At 58.2% G+C, this 20,895-nt stretch overlaps 1 protein-coding gene across 1 annotated transcript; it reads right to left on the bottom strand.

Annotated features, from left to right (window-relative positions):
* Positions 1–811: 811 nt before the first annotated feature.
* On the bottom strand, positions 812–19,904 carry LOC134137622 (uncharacterized). The gene is made up of 14 exons (XM_062570838.1): positions 19,857–19,904; positions 18,282–18,596; positions 17,236–17,362; positions 15,590–15,844; positions 14,263–14,481; positions 13,566–13,679; positions 11,137–12,270; positions 8,229–8,344; positions 7,372–7,551; positions 5,748–6,134; positions 4,219–4,342; positions 3,576–3,686; positions 2,887–2,994; positions 812–2,168 (listed from the first exon to the last, which is right to left on the bottom strand). The coding sequence occupies exons 1-14, from the start codon at positions 19,878–19,880 to the stop codon at positions 1,066–1,068; spliced, it is 4,317 nt and encodes a 1,438-aa protein (XP_062426822.1). The 5' UTR covers positions 19,881–19,904; the 3' UTR covers positions 812–1,065.
* Between the last annotated feature and the right edge of the window lie 991 nt (positions 19,905–20,895).

Here is a 20,895-nt window from a genome sequence, read left to right as displayed (position 1 = left end):
GCAGCTCCCTGCACGATCCTCACTGCCCCATGTGCGCTGGTTGGGGCCAGGGTTCGATTTCTGCACTCCAGCCCAGCCCAGGGTGCTCAGGGGCCCCCAGGAGCCTGGTGGGGCAGCGCGGGGGCCCCTTCCCTGCCCTCCTGCAAGCTGAGGAGCTGTGTCCAGAGCAGCAGGACTGTCCCGGGGGGGGCCAAGTGTCCCTGCTCGCCCGAGGATTGGGACCACGTGCAGAGCCCCCCTGGTCCATGCAGCGGTCTCTGGGTAGCTGCTCGGCGTTTGCTGTGCTGCCGTGCCCAGGATGCAACAGCGGCTTGGGCCGTTCTCGCGCTCGCAGGGCAGCAGCTTGCTTCTCCCACAGGCTGGGTGCAGGCCAGGCCCTGCGCAGCCCCACGAAGGCCACAGCCTGGCCCTGCCGGGCAGGCTGGAGAGGAAGGGGGTCCCGGCCCTCCTGCAGCACTGACCCCAGCTCAGCCCCGCGCCCATGTCCCTGACTGCTGCAAGGGGCCTGCAGCCTTCGGCAAAGCTCAGGCCCACCGGGGCTGCTGGCTCTGCCTCTGCTCCCCCACTGCGCCCCGGCCCGGCAGGCGCCGCCTCTCGCGCGCCCGCTGCCGTAACGCCGGGCTGTCCCTGCTCCCACTCCGCAGGCTGCAGTACCCTCCGTGCGCTGGTGACCGCCGGCAGCCTGCGCGTGGGTGGAGGTGGGCCAGGCTGCCCGGCTCCCTCAGCCTCCAGGTGTTTCCGTGGTGGTCTTGCCAGCCCGAGGGACGAGCCCGCTTCCCCGCAGTGCCCTGACAGCAGGGCAGGCTCCAGCCACCTTCCCAGCGTCTTTATTCACAGCTGAAGCAGCTTAGAGCATAGCAACACCGCATGAGCCGCAGCCCCCACCCCACAGACCCTGCACGGGTGCGCAGGAACACTCCCAACACCATGGTACCTTCCCTAGGGCATCAGTCCCTCACGTGGCTTCTCCCCGGGGCGCGGTTAGAGGCGCGTGCAGTCTGCACAGCAACACCCGTGGCATGCGGTGGGGCAGACAGCAGGACAGCCGCCCCTGTGTCCCCATCGTCACTCCGTACTCTCTACCTTCATGGATAGCGCAGCGCCTGTGTGCTCTGGCGGGGAAAAAGCCTGGCCCTCACCCATGCCCTTGTGGGAAAGGGGTGCCGGCGGGCAGCGGGGGGCTGTGGGGCAGGGGCACCCCCCACCGTGCACTCGCTGGTGTTTGAGGGCGTGCTCGTGCTGCACGAAGCTCTCGGGACAGTCCCCGCAGCGGTGCGGCTGCTCCCCGCTGTGGGTGAGCGCGTGCCGCAGGAGCCAGGAGTGGCACACGAAGCTCTTGGTGCACTCGGAGCACTCGTAGAGCTTCTCCCGGGAGTGGTTGCGGAGGTGCTTGAGGAAATAGGGCTTCTGGGCGAAGCTCTGGCTGCACTGGGCGCACTGGTAGGCCCGCTCGCCAGCGTGCGTGTTCTGGTGCACCGTCAGGTTGGCCAGGCGCGTGAAGCTCTTCTCGCACTGGGCGCACTTGTAGGGCTTCTCGCCCGTGTGCGTGCGGCGGTGCTGCTCCAGCGTGGACAGGCGCCCGAAGCGCTTCTGGCACTCCCCGCAGGCGTAGGGCTTCTCGCCAGTGTGGGTGCGCTGATGCTCCAGCAGCGTGGAGAGCCGCCCGAAGCGCTTGGGGCAGGTGCCGCAGGGGTAGGGCTTCTCGCCGGTGTGGGTGCGGTAGTGGGTGGTGAGCGTGGACTGGTGGATGAAGCTCTTGCCGCACTCTGTGCACACGTAGGCCCGGGTGCTGGCCGCGCGTGCGGGCTTGGCCGTGCTGGCTGGCGGCACCAGGCCCTCGGGGCGCTGCCCCGGGCCCGTGCACTGGTGCTGGCCGAAGAGCTCTTGGCGGCTGAAGCTCCTGCCGCAGGCTGAGCACGGGAACAGTCTCGCTGCCGCGGCTCCCCCCGTGCTGGCTCCTCGCTCCAGCAGCGCAGGTCGCTCCGGGCCTGGGCCCGTTTGTGCTGTGTCCTGGCTCTGCGGAGTCTCACCTGCCCGGCCCTGCTGCGTGCCTGGGTAAACGCTGCCGTCCAGCCGTCCTGCCGCAGACTGGGGGGGCTCCAGCTGGGTCACGTCCCGCTCCGCGCCCTGCTCCTTCTCCCAGCCGGGCAGCCAAGCTGCTGCTGCTGCTGCAACAGAGAGGCCACGTCAGACACCGGGACCAGGCGGGAACGGCCGCCAGCACGTCACACGCTGCTGACAGCGGCTCCGCCTGGGCGGTGTTGCGGCCCCCAGGCATCACAGACACCTCAGAGAACTTGCAAACTCAGGGAAACTAGGAGCCTAAGTGTGAAGGGGCCCTGGCCTCTGCACGGGGGTCCCGGGGTGGAGGAACACAGTGCAGCTGTGTTGCCCAGCCACGAGGCCAGTGCTGAGCGCAGCAGCGGGGCTGCAGAGAGCCGTGCAGGACGTCCCTGCATCTCTGGACATCAGCGTCCCGCCAGAGAGGTGGCGGGAGCAGCGGCAGCAAATCCAGGAGGGCAGGGGGGAGAAGAGCAGCTGAGCAGGGTCGAGGCCTGCGCTTGATGTGCGCCCCTGTTCAGGGCAGCGCTGGGGACCCCGATCAGCAGTGAGGGCCAGCTGTGAACAGAGCTGAGCTACAACGTGACCTGGTTCCTGTCGGTCCCCTGCGGCCTGCGCGGCAGCTGGTCTGGGAGCTCTGCCCCAGCGAGGAGCTGCCTTGTGGGAACGCAGCGCTGCCAAGCCCAGCCCCAGTCTGACGGGGAGCGGTGACTGTGGGATCTCGCTGGCCAGAGCTGATGTTGCGTTAGCCATACAGAGCCTTACTCGCCCTCTTGCTTTGGAGCTTCTCTGCAGTGTTTAGGGCCACCTGGGCCCATCACCCACCTGCGGGTGTATCCTGAGCATCTCCTTCCACATCGTGCTGATCTTCTTCGACCTGCTCTTCCTCCTGCTTGATCTGCAGAGAGACTTCCAGGCTGCAGCTCAGAGGCTCTGTTAGAGGAGGTGGAAATTAAGCTAAGTTCCCTATGAAGTCACTGACCATCAGACAACAAGACTGTTCTCCTCTGCACCACAGCAACACAGAGGCTCACCCATCTAACTGACCCAGAGTCTCTGATGGAGATCCCAGTAGCAGAAAGGGCTGGCTGGATTTAATCCAGCCAAAATCCTCTTGTTCCCCCTGCTTCCCCCGTGCATGCCAGGTCCAAATGACCGTATGCCAAAGAGGGACCAAACCCGGGTGCGTTTGCACAGCCAGTATCTGCACAGCTCCTACACCATGCTGTGCATCCCTGCTTATTTGCTCCTGTAAACCTCATACTTTTGGGAAGTTATTCCATAAACTACTCAGAATAATCTGTAATGAGTCTGCTGGAGGAGAACACTGTAACCACCTGCTTTGCGTTCAAAGAGGATATAGAGGGAACAAAAGCCAGTGCTCCGGAGCACTGCAGCATCACAGCAGTCGAGAGGGCTCGAGACGCACACTGGGTGGCCAAGGTGATCCCAGAGAGGCGGCTCCAGAGTGTGCAGGACGCACTGACACGACAGCTCAGGTCTGCGCCCCTCACCTGCGCTGGGGTCTGCCGAGCTCACTCTCCCCTCCTGGCTGGGTCGCTCCCGCCGACGCGGCTCTTCTCGCTCAAGCCGAGACAGAACATCGGGCTTGGAAATGGCATAGTCTGCTCATGGGAGAGGACACGACATGGATAAGCGAAGGCAGAGTCACAGTTCAGAGCCCCTCGTTGGAGTGAACAGGTATGGAGTAATCGGCCAAAGCAAGGTCACAACTGGGTTTGCAGTGGCGACAGCCTGTGGTGCTAATAGGGCTGTGGGAGGCAACATGTCTGGTGGGTAGATGCAACCACCACCAAAGTGCTTCTGGCAGCCTCTGGGACCAGGAGCGGCCGTGCGGCGTGGCTGCCTGTCTCACCCGCAGGGACGGGCAGCAGCAACCACTGTTACCTGCCCCTTTCCTTTGGGACGCCTCACGCACCGCACGGCAAGACCCTTCCCCTGCAGACCCCTCCCCATGTCACGCTAGGGTCCAAGCCAGCCCGGAGAGGGCTCTGCGCAAGGGACAGAGGGTCACACTAGCCACTGCGACATCGTGGCGGGTGGCAGGGTCAAGCTGCGCGCGCTGCACATATGCTGAGAGCACACACAGAGCGGACCCCTGAGCCTCGTGGAGTGAGGCTTCACCCCAGCTCTCACCTAGCGAGATCAGGGGCTCGCAGCTCCCTCTCAGCGCGTTCCTGTACCACTCCTCCTGCTGGTGCTCCAGGCCTCCCCGCTCCTCCTGAGGGAAGACTGTACTGTCATCAAATGCTGCCAGGACCTGAAAGCAAATATTCAGCTCAGCATTGTTGGGTACCAACGTGGAGAACGGGGAGCAAACACATCACCACTCCAGCACTGCTCTGTGCTCTAGCTTAACCAGTATTTATACACACAAGAGACACAGGAGGGAATGGAAAAGAGGTTGGATTTGCTAGCAGGAAAGCCAGTACAAAAATTACCCTTCTTAACTCAGCAGCAGCACAGTTCAAGGTGACTGCAGGCCCCTCTTTGTACGGATTACATGTGTTGCTGCAACATCTGGGGACCCCACTAGCCCAAGCCCTGCTGCACAGACCAAGCAAGAGGCAGCCAGACAAGCACACAGGACTCGAGGAAATTATCTCAGCAGTGTCAAGAAGGCCTGTGTGCACTTGCTGCAACCAAAGATTAGTTAGGAGAACAGGGGCAATAAGAGCGCAGTGCTGCAGCTCTGAAGTAGTTTTAATCAAAGACATCGCAAAAGCACTAAAGAGAACAAGGCCCTGCATTTGAGGGAAAAGAGACAGACATATCTCAGGCTAAACATACCTGCAGCTCCATTCAGCTGGGGCTACGTTTCAGTTTCCTACAGAGAGTCTCTAGGGTTTCTTAGCACTTGTGTGTGCAGCACTGACACTTGATTTAAGTGCTGGTAGTCCTCTGGGTGTGAGGAATCCTTTGCCTTGCCTTGTGGCAGCAAGGCAAAACAGCCCTGCTGGGAACAGAGAGGAGCTTGGTGCCAGGGGACTTCACAGTAGCACAGCCAAGGGAGAACGTGGTGGCCTGGCCAGGAACATCACAGCAGGACAGACGTGCTCTGTAGTCTCCCTCTGCGTACTGCCAGTGGGCATTTTGTTGGAGTTTGAGACATCCCAGCTGTTGCTGGCCATTGCAAAGGGTTGCAAGCAAACAGCCTGTCCCAGGCTATATGGCACAGGGAAAAGGGAGCGAGCAGATGCTCCTTGAAATGGCATCGCCCACACCGCCCTGAACGACCGGCTCCAGCATTAGAAAGGACAATCCCATCCCTCAAGGGACATGGGCTCCACACTGGAGAGACAGGAGGAACAGTGTGACCAGGGTGGCAGCACAGGCAAAGCAAGAAAGGATCCCTGGCATCCTGGCATGAGTGCGCTGCTTCCCTGATGCCCCTGATTTGCAGGCCAATTTAAGGCTTGGGATGCTGACCACATTTCCTGCTCGTCGTGGGGTTAACTGATCCTCTCGGAGCATCTTAATTCACATGCTCACAAACACAGGAAAGACAGGGCTCGATGGCTAGCACGGCCTCCTCGCAGTTCAAGTATTCCTGAAGGCAGTCACACACCCTGAAGCTAACTAAATTGCTCTAATTCCAAGGCTTTTTTAATGAAAAAGGACACTCCGCTGCTACCCGTGCTCTGCAGAAAGGAAGAGGCACGTACCTTCGGGATGTCTCCGTTAACACCGGGGGGCAGCCGCAGGATCCAGAAGTTCCTGTTCTTCAGCAGGTTCTCCATGTTCTCCAGGCGCCGCTGGAGCACCCCGTACTCCTGGAGGAGGGTGTCCAGCGCAGCCCATTTGCTCTCCAGCTGGTTCCCAAACTCCATCTCTGTTTTCTCACAGTCAAGTATTTTTTTCTCAGCTGCCCCTGTTCTCCCTTCCAGGTCTAGCAACCGTGTGGCAAAGGAATCCAGCTTCCTCTCCACAGCTTGGATTGCTGCCACGAGGGTTCGCGTGGAAACCTCCGTGTTTTGGGGACGTGTTTGTTCCAGGACAGCGGCAGGTTGGAGAGGCAGTGGGCAGCGGGGTCCCGAGTCCCATCCCTGTGCCTGTTTGCCAGGAGAGAGGAGGGAAGGCGCTGAAGCGATGGCACGCTCAGCTCACACCAGCCGCAGAGAGGATGAAGAGGGCCGTCTCCATACTACGCTGCTCAGCGCGTTCCCGCGGGGCGGCTCCTCCACACGTGACGGCCAAAGATTCCCCACATCCCCTGAGTCCGAGCACTGAACTGCCCTGCTCTTTCTTAAAGTTAAGCTCCATGCACTTCTATAAAAAACACCAGGACCCAAAATTAAAAGCCTGGACACAGCAAGAGCCCCTGGACCTCCAGGGCAGGGTGGCTGGTGTGGCCAGCTGAGCGCAATGAGCTTCAGCTCCGGCCGCGGCCCTCACGGCCATTGCGATCTTGCTGCAACCTCGGTGTTTTACCAGGAAGCTCCCTGACAACGAGACAGCAAGTGACACCCAGCCTGGAGCCCTGGCCACGGCCTGAGGCGCCTCCAGGGGCCCCTTCTGTGTCCCTGGCTCCCCTGGCCCATGGCGGCCACCTGACCTCAGCCCCCAACTCGGCCTGCGACGCCAGGCTCTGGCCAGGGGGATCTGCCCCGGTGGGTGAGTCCTACCACCAGGGCCGGGGGGGCACCGGGGGCCTGGGGAGGGGGACACGTGTGCCCCAAGGGGCGCCACGGCCTCGGGATGCGACCCAAGCCGCGCTCCCGGGGTGTGACGCCAGTTTGGGATGGAGCCTCCCAGGGCAGCAGATCCGTAGAGCCAAACTGGCGCTGATCACTGGGAGCTGGGACAGGGGGATGGCGGGGACACCTGGGGACAGGCAGGGGGGAGACGGCCCAGGGGACACCCAGGGACAGCGGGAGGGGGGTGATGACGCCCCAGGGGACACCCAGGGACAGCGGGGGGGGGGCGATGTCCCAGGGGACACCCCGGGGACACCGGATGGGGGGGTGGGGACGCCCCAGGGGACACCCGGGGACACCGGAGGGGGTCGATGACGCCCCAGGGGACACCCCGGGGACACCGGGGGGGGTGGTGACGCCCCAGGGGACACCCCGGGGACACCGGGGGGGGGGTGGTGACGCCCCAGGGGACACCCCGGGGACACCGGGGGGGGTGATGACGGCATCCGTGGGGCCTCTGGTGACGAAGGGGGGTGACGACGCTGACACCGGAGACCGTGGGGGTGTCTCCCCGAGGAAGCGGGACACACACGCCCAGCCCAGCCTGGCGGGAGCGGGCGGCGGGGCCGGGCCGGGCCGGGCCGTCCCTTACCTGCGGCGGCGCCCAGGCGGCCATGGCCCCGGCAGGAGCCGGTGCAGCGCCGCGCTGCACGCCGGGAACGTGCCGCGCTGCACGCCGGGAGCGTCCCGCGGCCCCGCCCACCGCCGAGGGCTGCCCGTAGCCAACATGTCCGCCGCCAGTTTCCGCCGAGGCAGGGCGCCGCCATCTTGACTGAGGGCGCCGACGGCGGCTTCCGCCATGCTGGCTACGGGCAACCCAGCCCGGTCTCCCGCTGGGATCGGGAAGGATCGCTGCCTGCTCCCTGCCCCGGGCAGCGCTTTCTCCCTGCTGCCTCGGCCCTGCAAACCGGAGCACCCCCGGCCTTGTCGCTCTGCCCCTGGATGATGGCTCCTCCGTGCCGGGACCCCAGGCGCCTGCTCCGACCTCCCCAGCGCCACGCAGCCCTCCCGACGCTCACGCGCTCATCTTCTGCGCGGCAGCAGAGCGAAGCCCCGGCTCGCGCTCCTGCTCTGCCTCGGGGTGCCCGGCCCTTCCGCCGGCTGCGCCGCTCACCCCTGTGCCAGCCGCCTTCTCCGCGGCAGAAACGGCTCCGGCCTCATCTACGCTCCTCGGGAGCGCCGCGGTTGTGTCACGAGCACCTCCAACGCTCAGGCAGCTCCTCCAGCTCGCGCAGGAAGAGGCTTTCCCCGAGCCTGGACCGTTCTGCATCTACGCATCGGCTCGGAAGAACAGCGGTAGCTCCTCACGGGATGCTTGCGGGAACAGGAACACCGGGAACGTTACCGAACGTTTCTCACTTCCTAGTAATACCAGCAAAGGTGGCTCAAAGCAGCGGTCTGTTCCTTGGTAGCGTTTTCACACAGCGCAGTCAGAGCTGGCGTCGCTACAAAGCGGCGCTCCGGCAACTTCTTTCGTTTGGTGCTTTCAGTCATCACATCGCTTTGAGCAGAGACGTGAGGAACAGCCGGGAATGAATCAGGCGCCGGGCTGCCGTCCTCGCTGCCTGCGGCACAGCGGAGTCAGCGCTGTCAAATGCCCTTCAGATCCCACCGCGGGCTAACGCAAGGGGCAGTCTGATAGCAGGGCTCTGGTCTTGGAGGTTTCCATTCTGGCTCGTAGACAAAAGCAGCTGTTGGTGGTTGCTGGCATGCAGCCTGATCAGCACAGGTCCCAGGGGATGTCATGATGCACCTGGGGTAGCTAAGCAACTCCCACCTCCTGCTCTGAACTCTCCCATAATTAATCGGGATGATTTATATGATAAGCGGTGTTGATACACACATGGTGAGCGCCCCAAGGTCACTACAAACATCCTCATCTCCAAGGAGCGGCGCACAGCTGGAGCACAGGCACTGCAACACCATAGTGATCTACAAAAAGTCAGCGGGACGGTCTTTGGAGACCAGAGCTCCTAACATTATCCCAGGCTCAAAAGGGCATGTTTCAGTGACATGACAACTGTGAAATACAGCCTATGTTTATCAAAGGCACCCCCATGTATGCAATCAGAGCTATGTGCATACAAATGCTGCAGAAGGAAAACCAAGAAAAACAGGAAAATGTACAGACAAATACTTTATTAATTCCATAGCCTGAGAGAAGGATCTGGGACCTCACACCAAATGCTGGTCCCAGTCACAACAACATACAAAGGCCCTGGGCTGGGCAATCAGCCCGAGGGAGAGGCCAGCTCCTCCACGAGACCCAGCACCGGGCTCAGAGGCCCAGCTCTGCCCACAGGCAATACCACTGTCCCAGCTCACTCATCCCACACAAGCCACAGGCATCAGTGGCTCTACCATCCAGCAATAACCAGCTCAGTCACTCAAACTCATGCAGCTGTGCCTGTGCCGGCTGGGGGAACCCAGGCCAGAGAGCGAGCTTGCCTCCCAGCCCCACTATCACAGCACAGACCATAAGGCATCAACCACCTCTGTATCTCACAGGGCTCTGCAGCACGGGCTGACCTGTCTGGCCACCGTCACCCCTTCATGGCTATAATACAGTCTAGGCACACTCTGCATTGCAATCTCAAGGGGCAGGAAACAGGAGCAAGGAAACGGCCCAGAGGAGTGCTGGGACATCCCGTGCACCCGAAAGGAGCTCTGAGGAGGAAACCCTCAGTGTCTCCATCTCCAACACAGCCTCGGAGGGGAGTGGCAGCACTGCCCCTCCAGGCTAGCAAGGAGGTGGCTGGGCACTGCTGGGTGTAGTTCACTGAGCACTAACGAGTTACACCACGACACAGCAGGAACGACATTATCTCAGTGCCCAAAGCACCTTGCCAGCAGCAGCCCCATCTGCAATCAATTAGACCCTGCAAATGGCCAGGGAAAGTGAAAGATATTCTGAGCAAACCAGCTCCCCATGCCCCCTGGCCTGGGAGGGGCAGAGAGTTGGCCATTTCAAACAATTACATCAAACACAATTTAATGGGAAAACAGAAAACTAAACTCAGGAGTCATAAAAGCTTCTCATTTTGCCATGCACAGCGATGCCACCAGGATAGGCTTGTTTTCTCTATGCATGTGCTTCATATTTCCTACTAGTGCACACACCTGCAGGGCTCTGGCTGTGGACATGAACAGTTGAAAGGACTCTTGGGGATGCCTGAGCCACATCAGCTAACCTGGCCTGGCTTTCACCAATTTCTGGGCTGCCTGCGGGCAGATCTTGCTCCAGGACATCTGAGGTAGCTAGCACAACTAGTCTTTCACAGGATCAGTTACTGATGGATTCTGCACATGGCTACGCTGGATGTGGAGACCACTTTCAACGCGGAGACTGGGGCTTCCCTTTGCAGCACAGCAGAGGGGATGAGCCCAGTGTCATCAGCCTGCGCCAGGACCTGGCTGATACACTGGAGGTGGAGGAAGGGTCTTCACATGGCCTGCTGCAGCAGTGCAGAAGTGCTAGGGTAATCCTACCTGTTACATATTTCCAAAGGGACTCTTCTACTATGCCTGTTGCTAACCCTAGGGGTGTTAACCCTGTTATGTATTTCAAGTTGTTGAAGGGTTGACTCTTTGAAGGAAGTAATGCTGCTGGGGCCTTGGAAGCGCTTGCAGAATCTTTGCAAACAGGAAATATTGCAGTTTGATTCATTCTATTTATGTTCCATTGTGGGCTGTTGTATCAAATGTCAAGCTCACCTATGCAGTACAGATACTCTCAAACTGATCTAGCATTTAGCATTCAGATTCTGTCACTGGGCTGGGTTATCAGACAAGCATGGCTAGAACAGGATGGAGCCTCAGAGATGCCAGGCTAACAGGGTGAACTGTTGCTTCTGCCAAAGTGGCCCTGAGATGACAATACAGACTTTAGTCTGCAGTAAAGAAACTTTAGCAGTGAAATGAGCTCCTCAGGAATCCAACTGGGCTTACTGTCAGGCTGATTTGTCTTCTTCACTGTGCAATTTTATTTCCAAATCCAAGGGATCAGCTCCAACATCATGTAACGGGTGAGCTCAATTCCTGTTTGCAATTCCTCTTGCAAGGGCTGCAGAAGAGATATTTGATAATCTAGGAAGGTCAGTGTAGGTTAATTTCTTGCATCAGCCAGCAGACACAAGAGTCTGAGGAATGGTAAAGCATTATGTATCACTAGAAGTGTCTGTAATTTTCTCTCTTTGATGGTATCCAAGCTTTGATTCACTCTGTAATTCAAGAAAACTCCCCAGATCCAGACTACAGATGGCTTACAACCCCAGTGCCCCATCTTGTCCAAAATCTTTCTCAACACTCACACTGTTTCTCTCTAGGGACACAAGCATTTTGGATCTCTCCTATAGTCATTTATCAGTCGTGCCCAAAACCACAGCCCTATTTCCTAGTCTTACAACAGGCTGGATTGCTCTCCCACCAAAGTGGTGGATTTGGCAGTGCCTATCTGAAAGTACGGGATTTGCAGGACTGACCAAGAGAGCATCAGCTTCGGTTGCAGTGGGTGCAGGACTAACATCACTCTTCGATGCATGATTCAGTGAGCAAGGAACATCCTCTTCTTTGGGTACCCCTAGGGCTTCCCTTTGCTGGGGCTGCTTGGGCACAGGCAGGACAGCCTTGGACTGGGCTGTCTTGGGCTGTTGGACCATATCCAGGGCTTTCTGTTGGACCATATCCTCCAGGGCTTTCTGGCGGTCGTGTATTTTCTGGTGGCGTGAAAGGTGCGTTCTGCGGGTGAAGGATTTCTTGCAGTCACTGCAGTGATATGGTCTGTCACGGGCATGGGTCTGCAGGTGTCTCCGAAGGGAAAACGGGCACGAGAGACTCTTCCGGCAAACATTGCACTTCAGCAGAGACTTGTCATGTGTCCTGCGTCTGTGGTTTTGGGAGAAATGCGTGCTGGGCAGGCTCCTTGCGTCCGGTTCATTCTTTGCCTGGCCCAGCCAGGACTCCCCAGTGCGCGCCCTGTGATCCAGACTGTAGGCGCCTCCATAGAGAGCCCCGCAGAACTTCTTCCTCGGCCCGATCCTCAACTCCGGATGGACGTTCCCCCAGACCTTGGCCCCAAAAGCCCTGCCTTCCGTGTGGATGCTCTGGTGCAGGTCCAGATGGCTTTTGTCTGCAAAGCTGATCTCGCACACCGTGCATTCATAGGGCCCGTCTTTGGCATGGCTCCTCTGGTGGATGATGAGGTTGATTTTCAGACGGAATCGCTTCCCACACTCTGTGCAGGGGTGCGACCACTCCCGTACATAGCCCCGCCGACAGGTTCCCATCAGCAGGCTGCTAGCTGCACACCTGTTTGGCTTCTTCTTGCTCTTGGCCTTGGTCTCCTCCTTTTTTGGGCATTTCTGGATTTCTAGGTCAGGAGAGGGTGTGGAAACCTCTTGCAATGCCTCGGGTGCTTCCTTCTTCACTTCCACATTCTCCAGAGGAGAAGTCCCATCACAGGCTGTTTCATTTTCCAGTGAAAAGCCTTCCTCTGCAATGGAATGACAAGACAGGTATTAGCCATTCATGCTCTTAGGGTGATCTCAGGTTATGGTTGAGTCCCAAAGCACCGTGCAGGTTTTTAGCAATAAGGGAGTTACCAGGAAATCTGAGAACAGAGTTGGAAAGAGCACAGAGTCCTGCCCGCACGCAGTAAGTAACCCAGCGTGGTCTCAGCTGCAGCAAATCTGGAGTTCCCAGGAAGCACCAAGACTGTGGTCTGCTGCAGTGCAATTACGGCAGGTTGCACAAAGGGATCCACCTCTAACACCATGGCACCAGTGATTGCCACAAAATGTAGCAGGAAAAAACCATCACTGAGGAGCTAGTCTGCAGCACTTCCAGGCTCTTCACCTCTGTCACACTTGTGACTATCACTAGATGCCAGATGTTAAAGGCACAGAAACTCTAATGAGGGCTGTGCAACCCAGACTTGCCGTGAACTCTCCACAATCCCCCCTGCAGCCAGGTAATTTAGTCTGCACAAGCCCTGCCCAGAACCAGTCCTGTTTATCACCATGCCCAGAAATAAACTCGGAAGTCCCTGAAGGAGGAACATGCACTGCACATTAGCTTGACAAAGCTTCAGCAGCAGAACGGAGGGTCTCTGCAGGCCGCTGTCCCCCCCATTCCTATATCCTCTACCTCCTCCGCTCCTGCAACAGAGAAGAAGGCCTTATCACAGGAAGCATTAGGCAATGTGACCTTGAGGTCAGGCAGCCAGTTCTACCGTAACGCAGTGAAGCTGGGAGGAAGGATGCATGCTACTGCTGCAAACTTCCTTCTCCCTCCTCTCTATTCTGCTCCACTGCCGAGGCTCTCCAGTTCCAGCCAGATCTGGGATCCAGGACTACTCTCTGCTGCCCGCTCTCCTCTTACCCAGGCCGGCTTGGATGCTACCCTCCCTTCACACTGCTACGCTGTTTAGCACAGTTCTCCCCCAGTTTCTGACAGAAGGATCCTGACCGCCCTGTTGTTCTTGCCACAGGCAGCGCTGAAACACCCCACCCAACACTAGCCCTCTTCCTTACTAGGTAATAAAGGAGGGGTCTGAAAACAACCTGGGTTGCCATAGCCATGCAACACTGCCCTTCTCAGAAATCCCTGCATGTCTCCAGCTCCCTGTTTCTGCACGCACCACTAAGTGCAATCCATGAACCCTGCTGCCCAGAGCCCCAGCACTTTCCTCTCTATCCCCATTTCAAGCACACTGGAGAGCTGGGAGACACTATAAAACAGCTGCTCCCTGCCTGCAGGGCACCCTGTCTCCCAGGTACAGTTACTCACTGGCACTGAACTCAACTGGGTCCTCTTCCACCTCTGTCTCTGGCTGATTCTCCCTGCTCAACTCCTCTTCTTGTGCACTCAGGGACATGACATTCATCACCAAGATAGGGAGTTCTGTTTGCAGAGAAGAGAATAGCAATTTTAAACATTCACAGAGAGCTTGGAGAGCTTCTCATATCTTCCTGCTCTGGTATGATCCTCGCTAGGGATATATTGAGAATACAATGAAGAGCCACAGAAAGCTGCAGCTCGTGAAGCAATGACATGCTCTAGGTGACCCTGCTTGAGCAGGGAGGTTGGACTACATGATCTCTAGAGGTCCCTTTCAACCTTACCGATTCTGTGATTATGTGCTCTGAAGGAAAACGTGTAAGGTGTTAGCAGAAATTGAAGTGAGCCACGCAAAGGTCCAAAAGCAGAAAGACGTCTGAAAGGAAAGGCACCAAGGTGCCACACGCTGTCACTTCTTCAGAGCAACCTCATCCCTCCTATTGTGTTCAGGTCCTTGAATCCTTTCTACTTTCCCCAGTAACACCTCAGTGCTGCTTGCTCCCCAACCCAGGACTTCTGCCTTGCCCTATCTAGGCACAGAGGCTTGCCATGCCCTCTCCCACAGACATTGCTAGGAGATCTCCCACGAAAACTGGAACAGGAACAGCCCAAGGAAGCACGTCCTCCTGGCACCCATGTAACTCACCTGTGTCAGCTTCCATAGGGGTTTCATCTTCCAATTCCTTTTCCTTCTGGTTTGTCTGTTCTGGTGGCTGTGGGGGATTCTGACTGTCTTGGATACACGTCTGTGGGGGTTCTTGACCATCTTGGGTACATGTCTGTGGGGGCTCCTCACTGTCTTTGGTGCAGAGCTCTTCATCCCTCTCCATGCGGGACAGGATGTCAGGCTTGGATACACCGTAGTCTGCTCATAGGACAGGAGAGCCGTGAACAGCATATTTTGTTAGGAACTGGCTAGATCTTTATTCTATCAAAATTTTGAATGTTTTAAAGCGATCTTTCTTTCCCTAGCCGCAGGGCTAGTAGGAATACAGACACAGATATCTGTGCTGTAACAGGCAAAATGGTGGTGTTGATTTTGTTGCCCTTGCAGCAGGATTCACACACAAGAACAGCTGTAGCTGAAGTACAGAGAAAATCTAAATAATGAAATGTGACTTGAAGTCTCAAAGGAGATGAAGAAGCTTTGTCTTTATGCACTTTTTCCTCTCTTCCCTGTATCATCTGACAAACATCCCCCCAGATACAGACTTGACACAAACCATTCCCTGGTAACACTCCTCAAAGGACAAGGCTTGCCTTGCTCTCTGCCCTGCCTGCCAGTGGTCAACCAACCTTTCTTGAAGCTTCTTAGCCCCCCAGCTCCTCACTCCAGCCTGAAAGAGCTTTCAAACACAGCTCTTCCTGTTAGTGTCATCTTTTCTTGGCTCTATCAAGGTCTCTTTGTGGTTTTCTAATGTTTCCTTCTTTCCTTGCCCAGCCTTCCCACTATGACAATTCATTCGTCCAACTCTTCTATGCCAAGTCACAAAGCTCTCTGACCTGCTTCTGCTCTCCATAGCCCTTACAGAGCTCCCTCGGCCTCCTCTTCCCATTGCTGCAGGAGGCTGAGGTTCCTCACTTTCCACCATGTCTCCTCGCAGCACAAAAGCAAGCAGGAGTGTCTACGGAGGCACTAGGGCTGATGCATGCAATCAGGTAAAAGACTTCAGAATTGCACAGAAACAGCTGTAAGGGACCACAGGAGGTCCACCCCACAGCTCCAAACTCCATCCCAGCCCTTCCTAACACTTTTTGTCTATTTTTTCTCTGTGAGATTCATCTGCCCAAATATTAACGTTCCTCTTGGAGGCAAGATCCCTATGCATTCCATGGAGGTCTAGTCAATACAGCCAAGAGAGACTCAGAGAGGTTCATTTCTCTCCAGTACAACACTGCTGGAAGATCTCCAGAGAAAGCTGGGACAGGAACAGCCCAGGGAAGTACATCCTCATGGAACCTATGCAACTCACCTGTGTCAGCTTCCATGGGGACTTCATCTTCTCCCAGCGCATCCTCCTCCCAGTCTGTCTCTTCTGGTGGCTGCGGCGGCTCCTGACCATCTTGGATACACGTCTGTGGGGCCTCCTGACCGTCTTGGATACATGTCTGTGAGGGCTCCTGACTGTCCTGGACACATGTCTGTGGGGGCTCCTCAATATCTTTGGTGCAGAGCTCTTCATCCCTCTCCATGCGGGACAGGATGTCAGGCTTGGACACAGCGTAGTCTGCTCATGGGACAGGAGAGCCGTGAACAGCATATTTCGTTAGGAACTGACTAGATCTTTATTCTATCAAAATTTTGAATGTTTTAAAGCGATCTTTCTTTCCCTAGCCGCAGGGCTAGTAGGAATACAGACACAGATATCTGTGCTGTAACAGGCAAAATGGTGGTGTTGATTTTGTTGCCCTTGCAGCAGGATTCACACACAAGAACAGCTGTAGCTCAAGCATGGAAAAAATCTAAATAATGGAATGTGACTTGAAGTTTCAAAGGAGAGGGATAGGATTTGTTTTTATTTAAACCTCCCCCTCCTGCCCCCACCACCATTTCAACTTCAGTAATGACTTAAAGAACAATTCTTTTCCACTATCATTAGCAGATGAATTTAGGTCTGGAGTAGAGATGGAGAAATTCCTGCTTTGCAGAGGTGTCTATGTCTGATGGACCATCAGAGGAACAAGCTTTTTTCTGTTTCTACAAAATATCATTATGAAAGGGGAAGCCTTATCTCCAGTAACTGTACAAACTAGCACATTATTAGTAGTGCCTATGAAACAATTTTTGATAGGGAATATTTTATAGCCCAAATCATCCAAGAACATGTCAGATTTCCTTATGAGGACCAAACATGAACAAGCCAGTTCTTTACCAAGGCACATAGGAATATCTCTTACAGAATCACAGTATTGTTGAGATGGGAAGGCACCTCTGGAGGTCGTCTAGTTCAACCCCCCTGCTCAAAGCAGCAGCAGGTAGTACAGGTTGCCTAGGACTGTATCTAGTCAAGTTTTGAATAGCTCCAAGGACGCAGATTCCACAGCCTCTCTGCCCAACCTGTTCCAACATTAAAATGCCCTTACAGTGTAAAAGTGTTTTCATGTGTTCAGAAGGCATTTCCTGCATTTCAGTATGTGCCTGTTACCTCTTGTTCCGTCACTGGATACCACAAAGAATCTGACCCCATCTTCTGTACACTCTCCCATCAGATATTTATAAACATTGATAAGATCCCTGTTACTCCAAATCAGGGCTAAATATACAGAAAACCAGAACAAGATCATGATGGTTCCTTCATTCTGCAATCTACTTAAGTAGTCATTAGAAATAGCATCTGTTCTGAATATTGTTTGTAAAAGATATTTTTTATATCATTGTTATTGTTAATTTCTATGAATATCTCTTATACAGATTGTTCACGGCTTATGAGCAGGAAGGAAAAATAAGTTGTAGTGGGAAAATAAGTGGGTTGGATTGCCCGGGAAAGGTACTGCCAGTTACCGACTTCCAGTCCCACATGCCAGACCAGCAGACAGACAGTAGGAAACAGTTCAGCCTACACTGAAAAGAGGCTCATACAGAGGCGTAAACCCGGGGAAATCAGAGTTCGTGCCTTACCCAAGGAGATCAGGGTCTCATAGTTCCCCCTCATCACAGCTCTATACAGATCCTTCTGCCAGCTGTCCAGTCTCTCCCACTCCTGCTCATTGAAGTACACGGAAATATCATCAAATGTGACTGGCACCTGGAATCACAAGTGTTATGCGCTCAGATTCTGCTGCAGTTACAAATAAATGGAAACTGCACGTGCACAGTGAATGTTTGGCTTTGGTCACAGGAGGCTCAGGACAGAGAGCAAAGCATAGCTTGGCTGATCAGGGCTTGTAAATGGTAAGTTTTGTAAGATTCACAGATGCTTGGCCCACTAAGCCCACTTTTAAGATTGCTCTGGCATTTCCCAGCCACCTCCAAAGCTACTCAGCCCTGCAGGTACTGGCCTTCCAGGCACCAGCAGTTCAAAGCCAGCAGCTGGCCCCTGCCCACTCACAGAGCTCAGAATTACTAGGAGGCCTGGAGGCCTCTAAGTGGGATTTGCAACAAAGCCTGGTCCCACTGGCACAGCACTGGGGCAGCCCCTCGGAGTGCGGGGCACAGGTGTGTGCACGGACCAAGGGAGAGTCACCACAAATGTGGCACATCGCTATATATGCTAGACATTTCTGGTTACTCTCTCCCCTTTCCTTCTTGAATTCTGCATTCAGGAAAACTAGGCTGAGACATCTAATCGTAGCAGAAATTTTGTTCTCAGCATCCTGAGAACAGAGAGCGGCCTCCGCTGGTGTGAAACACACCCTCTCTGGTCCAGCTCCCTGGGTAGGAGCCCACTCATCTGTTTCTCCCTGCCATAGGGACCCCACATGCCCTGGCGGCTGGTCTCCCACCCACTCACATGCAGGCAGTGCAGCCCCAGGGCCCGTTACTGCCATTCGCACAGCGTGGAGCAGCATGCACCAGAGCGCTGAGGGGGGGCAATCCACAAGTGCGAGGCTCCCCCCTTCCTGCACCACCACAGCCCCACTGACCCACAGTCCTGCTTGAGGCTTTAACCACGGCGCAAGGGGCTCAAGGACCTGGCTGCCGCTGGTGCCAGCCTGGATTCTCACCTTGGGGACTTCGCCTCGGGTGCCCGGCGGCAGCCGCAGAAGCCAGAAGTTCCTGTTCTTCAGCAGGTTCTCCACATTGTCCAGGCGCTGCTGGAGCTGGCCGTAGCCCTGGAGGAGGGTGCCCAGCGCGGCCACATGGCTGCCCAGCTCCCCAACTAGGTTCTCGCAGGCCAGGAGCCTCCGCTCCGCCCTCTCCGTCCTGCTCCGCAGCTCCTGCAGCTGCTGCGTGTGGGCTTTGGCCTGCCCTGCGGCAGCCCGCGGCCCCATGGCCTGCACCGGCACGCGCTCGCTGCTGCCCGAGTCCCACGTCAAGAGCTGGGAGGGAAGCGAGAGATGAAGGAAAGGGTGAGATCCCACTCCTGCTCCTGATCCTGTGGGGCCTGGCACACCCCTGCAGGGACTGGCATCCCCAAGGGGACCACTCCCAAACCCCGCAGCTACCCCTGGGCCCTGGCACCCTCAGGGCAATCCCCCAACATCCCCTCCTAGGGACCAGCAGCTGCCAAATATTGGCAGCTCCAAGGGGTTCCCCTCATGAGGATCCCATCCCATGCCCACATCCACCCCAGGGACTGGCACCTCCTGAAGTCAACCTCAGATCCCCCACCACCCTGGACTGGTACCCCCCAAAGGGTGCCCCCCTCACGATCTCCCCTAGGACTGACCCCCTAAGAGGACCCCCTCCCAGCCACTACCCCATGGCGACTGGAACTCCCCAAGGGGACCCTCCAGCCCAACATTCTCTGGGGACCAGCACCCCCAAAGGACCTCTTCCCAGCCCCACATCCCCACAGGACTGGCACCCCCAAAAGGGGCCCTCCAGCCCCACATTCCCCAGCATCAGCACCTCCAAGGGCTCCCCTTGCAGCCCCACAACCCCTGGCCTGGCACCACCCAAGGCAATGCTCCCAGCCTTGCATCCCCCCAGCCCCATACTCCCTCCACCCCAAAGGGGGACCAGCACCCCCAAGGTGACCCCTGCAGCCCCACATTCCCCCAGGTCCCGCACCCTCAAGCTGAGCCCCTTGCAGCCCCACATACCCTGGGACAAGCCCCACAAGGGGATTCCCCAGCCCCACATCCCCCCCAAGACCCCAGGATGGGACCCTCCCCCCAACCCGTTATCCTCTGGGACCAGTACCCCAAGGGGCACCTCCAACCCCCCTAAACCCCTAAGGGGGCCTAGGCCCCACATTCCCCCACCCAGCCCTCCAAGGGGACCCCAGGCCCCACATTCTCCCCTCAGCCCACCAAGGGGACCCTCCAGACCCCCCATATCCCCCACCAGGGGACCCTCCAGACCCCACAGCCCCCCACCCCAAGGAGCCCCTCAGCCCTACACCCCCCTCCGGCCCCACACGCTGCCGCAGGCTGCGGCGCCGCAAGGCACCAGGGCGGGCAGGCCCGGCCGGGGATGTGCCCGCCGGGGCCGGGGCCGGGGCCGGGGCCGGGGCCGGGGCCCGCGCCGGGCCGGGCCGTGCAGCACCGGGGCTGCCGGCCGCGGGAGCGGGGCGCTGCGGCGCCGCGAGGCCGGGGCCGGTTCGCGCGGGGGCGGCGGGCCCAGGCGGCCCTTACCTCAGCGGGGCCCCGGCGGGACATGGCCGCCGCCGCCGGCTCCGCCGCCGCCCGCCGGGCCGCCAGGGGGCGCCGCGCGCCGGGGCGGGGCGGGGCGGGGGGCGGGGCAAGGGGCGGGGCGGGGCCGGCCAGGGGGCGGTGCCGGGCGGGGAAAGGGGCGGAGCGGTGCCCGCCAGGGGGCGGGGAGGGGCGGGGAAAGGGGCGGGACGGCGCCCGCGTGGGGCGGGGCCAAGGCGGGGCGGGGCGGGGCCGGGCAGGTGTCCCCGCGGCACCGCGGCGCCCCCTGGCGGGCGCGGCGGACGCCGGCGGGGCCGGGCAGGGCGCGGGGCCGCGGGGAGACACGGGCACCGGGACGCGCGGGGCCGCGGCGGCGGGCGGGGAGCGCAGCGCGGGGGTGGGAGCACGGACACGGGGGGCCGGGCACGGGAGGGGACCCTGCGCCCTCCCGCGCAGCCCCTCCGTCCCCCTGCGTCCCTCCTGCCCCCTCTCCGTCCCTCCTGCCCTCTCTCCATCCCTCCTGCCCCCTCTCTGTCCCTCCTTTGCTCTCTCTGTCCCTCCTGCCCCCTCTCCGTCCCTCCTGCCCTCTCTCCATCCCTTCTGCCCCCTCTCTGTCCCTCCTTTGCTCTCTCTGTCCCTCCTGCCCCCTCTCCGTCCCTCCTGCCCTCTCTCCATCCCTTCTGCCCCCTCTCTGTCCCTCCTTTGCTCTCTCTGTCCCTCCTGCCCCCTCTCCGTCCCTCCTGCCCTCTCTCCATGCCTGCTGCCCCCTCTGTCCCTCCTTTGCTCTCTCTGTCCCTCCTGCCCCCTCTCCATCCCTTCTGCCCCCTCTCTGTCCCTCCTTTGCTCTCTCTGTCCCTCCTGCCCCCTCTCCGTCCCTCCTGCCCTCTCTCCATCCCTTCTGCCCCCTCTCTGTCCCTCCTTTGCTCTCTCTGTCCCTCCTGCCCCCTCTCCGTCCCTCCTGCCCTCTCTCCATCCCTTCTGCCCCCTCTCTGTCCCTCCTTTGCTCTCTCTGTCCCTCCTGCCCCCTCTCCATCTCTCCTGC

This window comes from Rhea pennata, chromosome 2 (genome assembly GCF_028389875.1).
Source record: "Rhea pennata isolate bPtePen1 chromosome 2, bPtePen1.pri, whole genome shotgun sequence".
In the NCBI taxonomy this organism is placed as follows: Eukaryota; Metazoa; Chordata; class Aves; order Rheiformes; family Rheidae; genus Rhea; species Rhea pennata.
The sequence above is the reverse complement of the archived record's forward strand: the minus strand, read 5'-3'. Positions and strand labels throughout refer to the sequence as shown.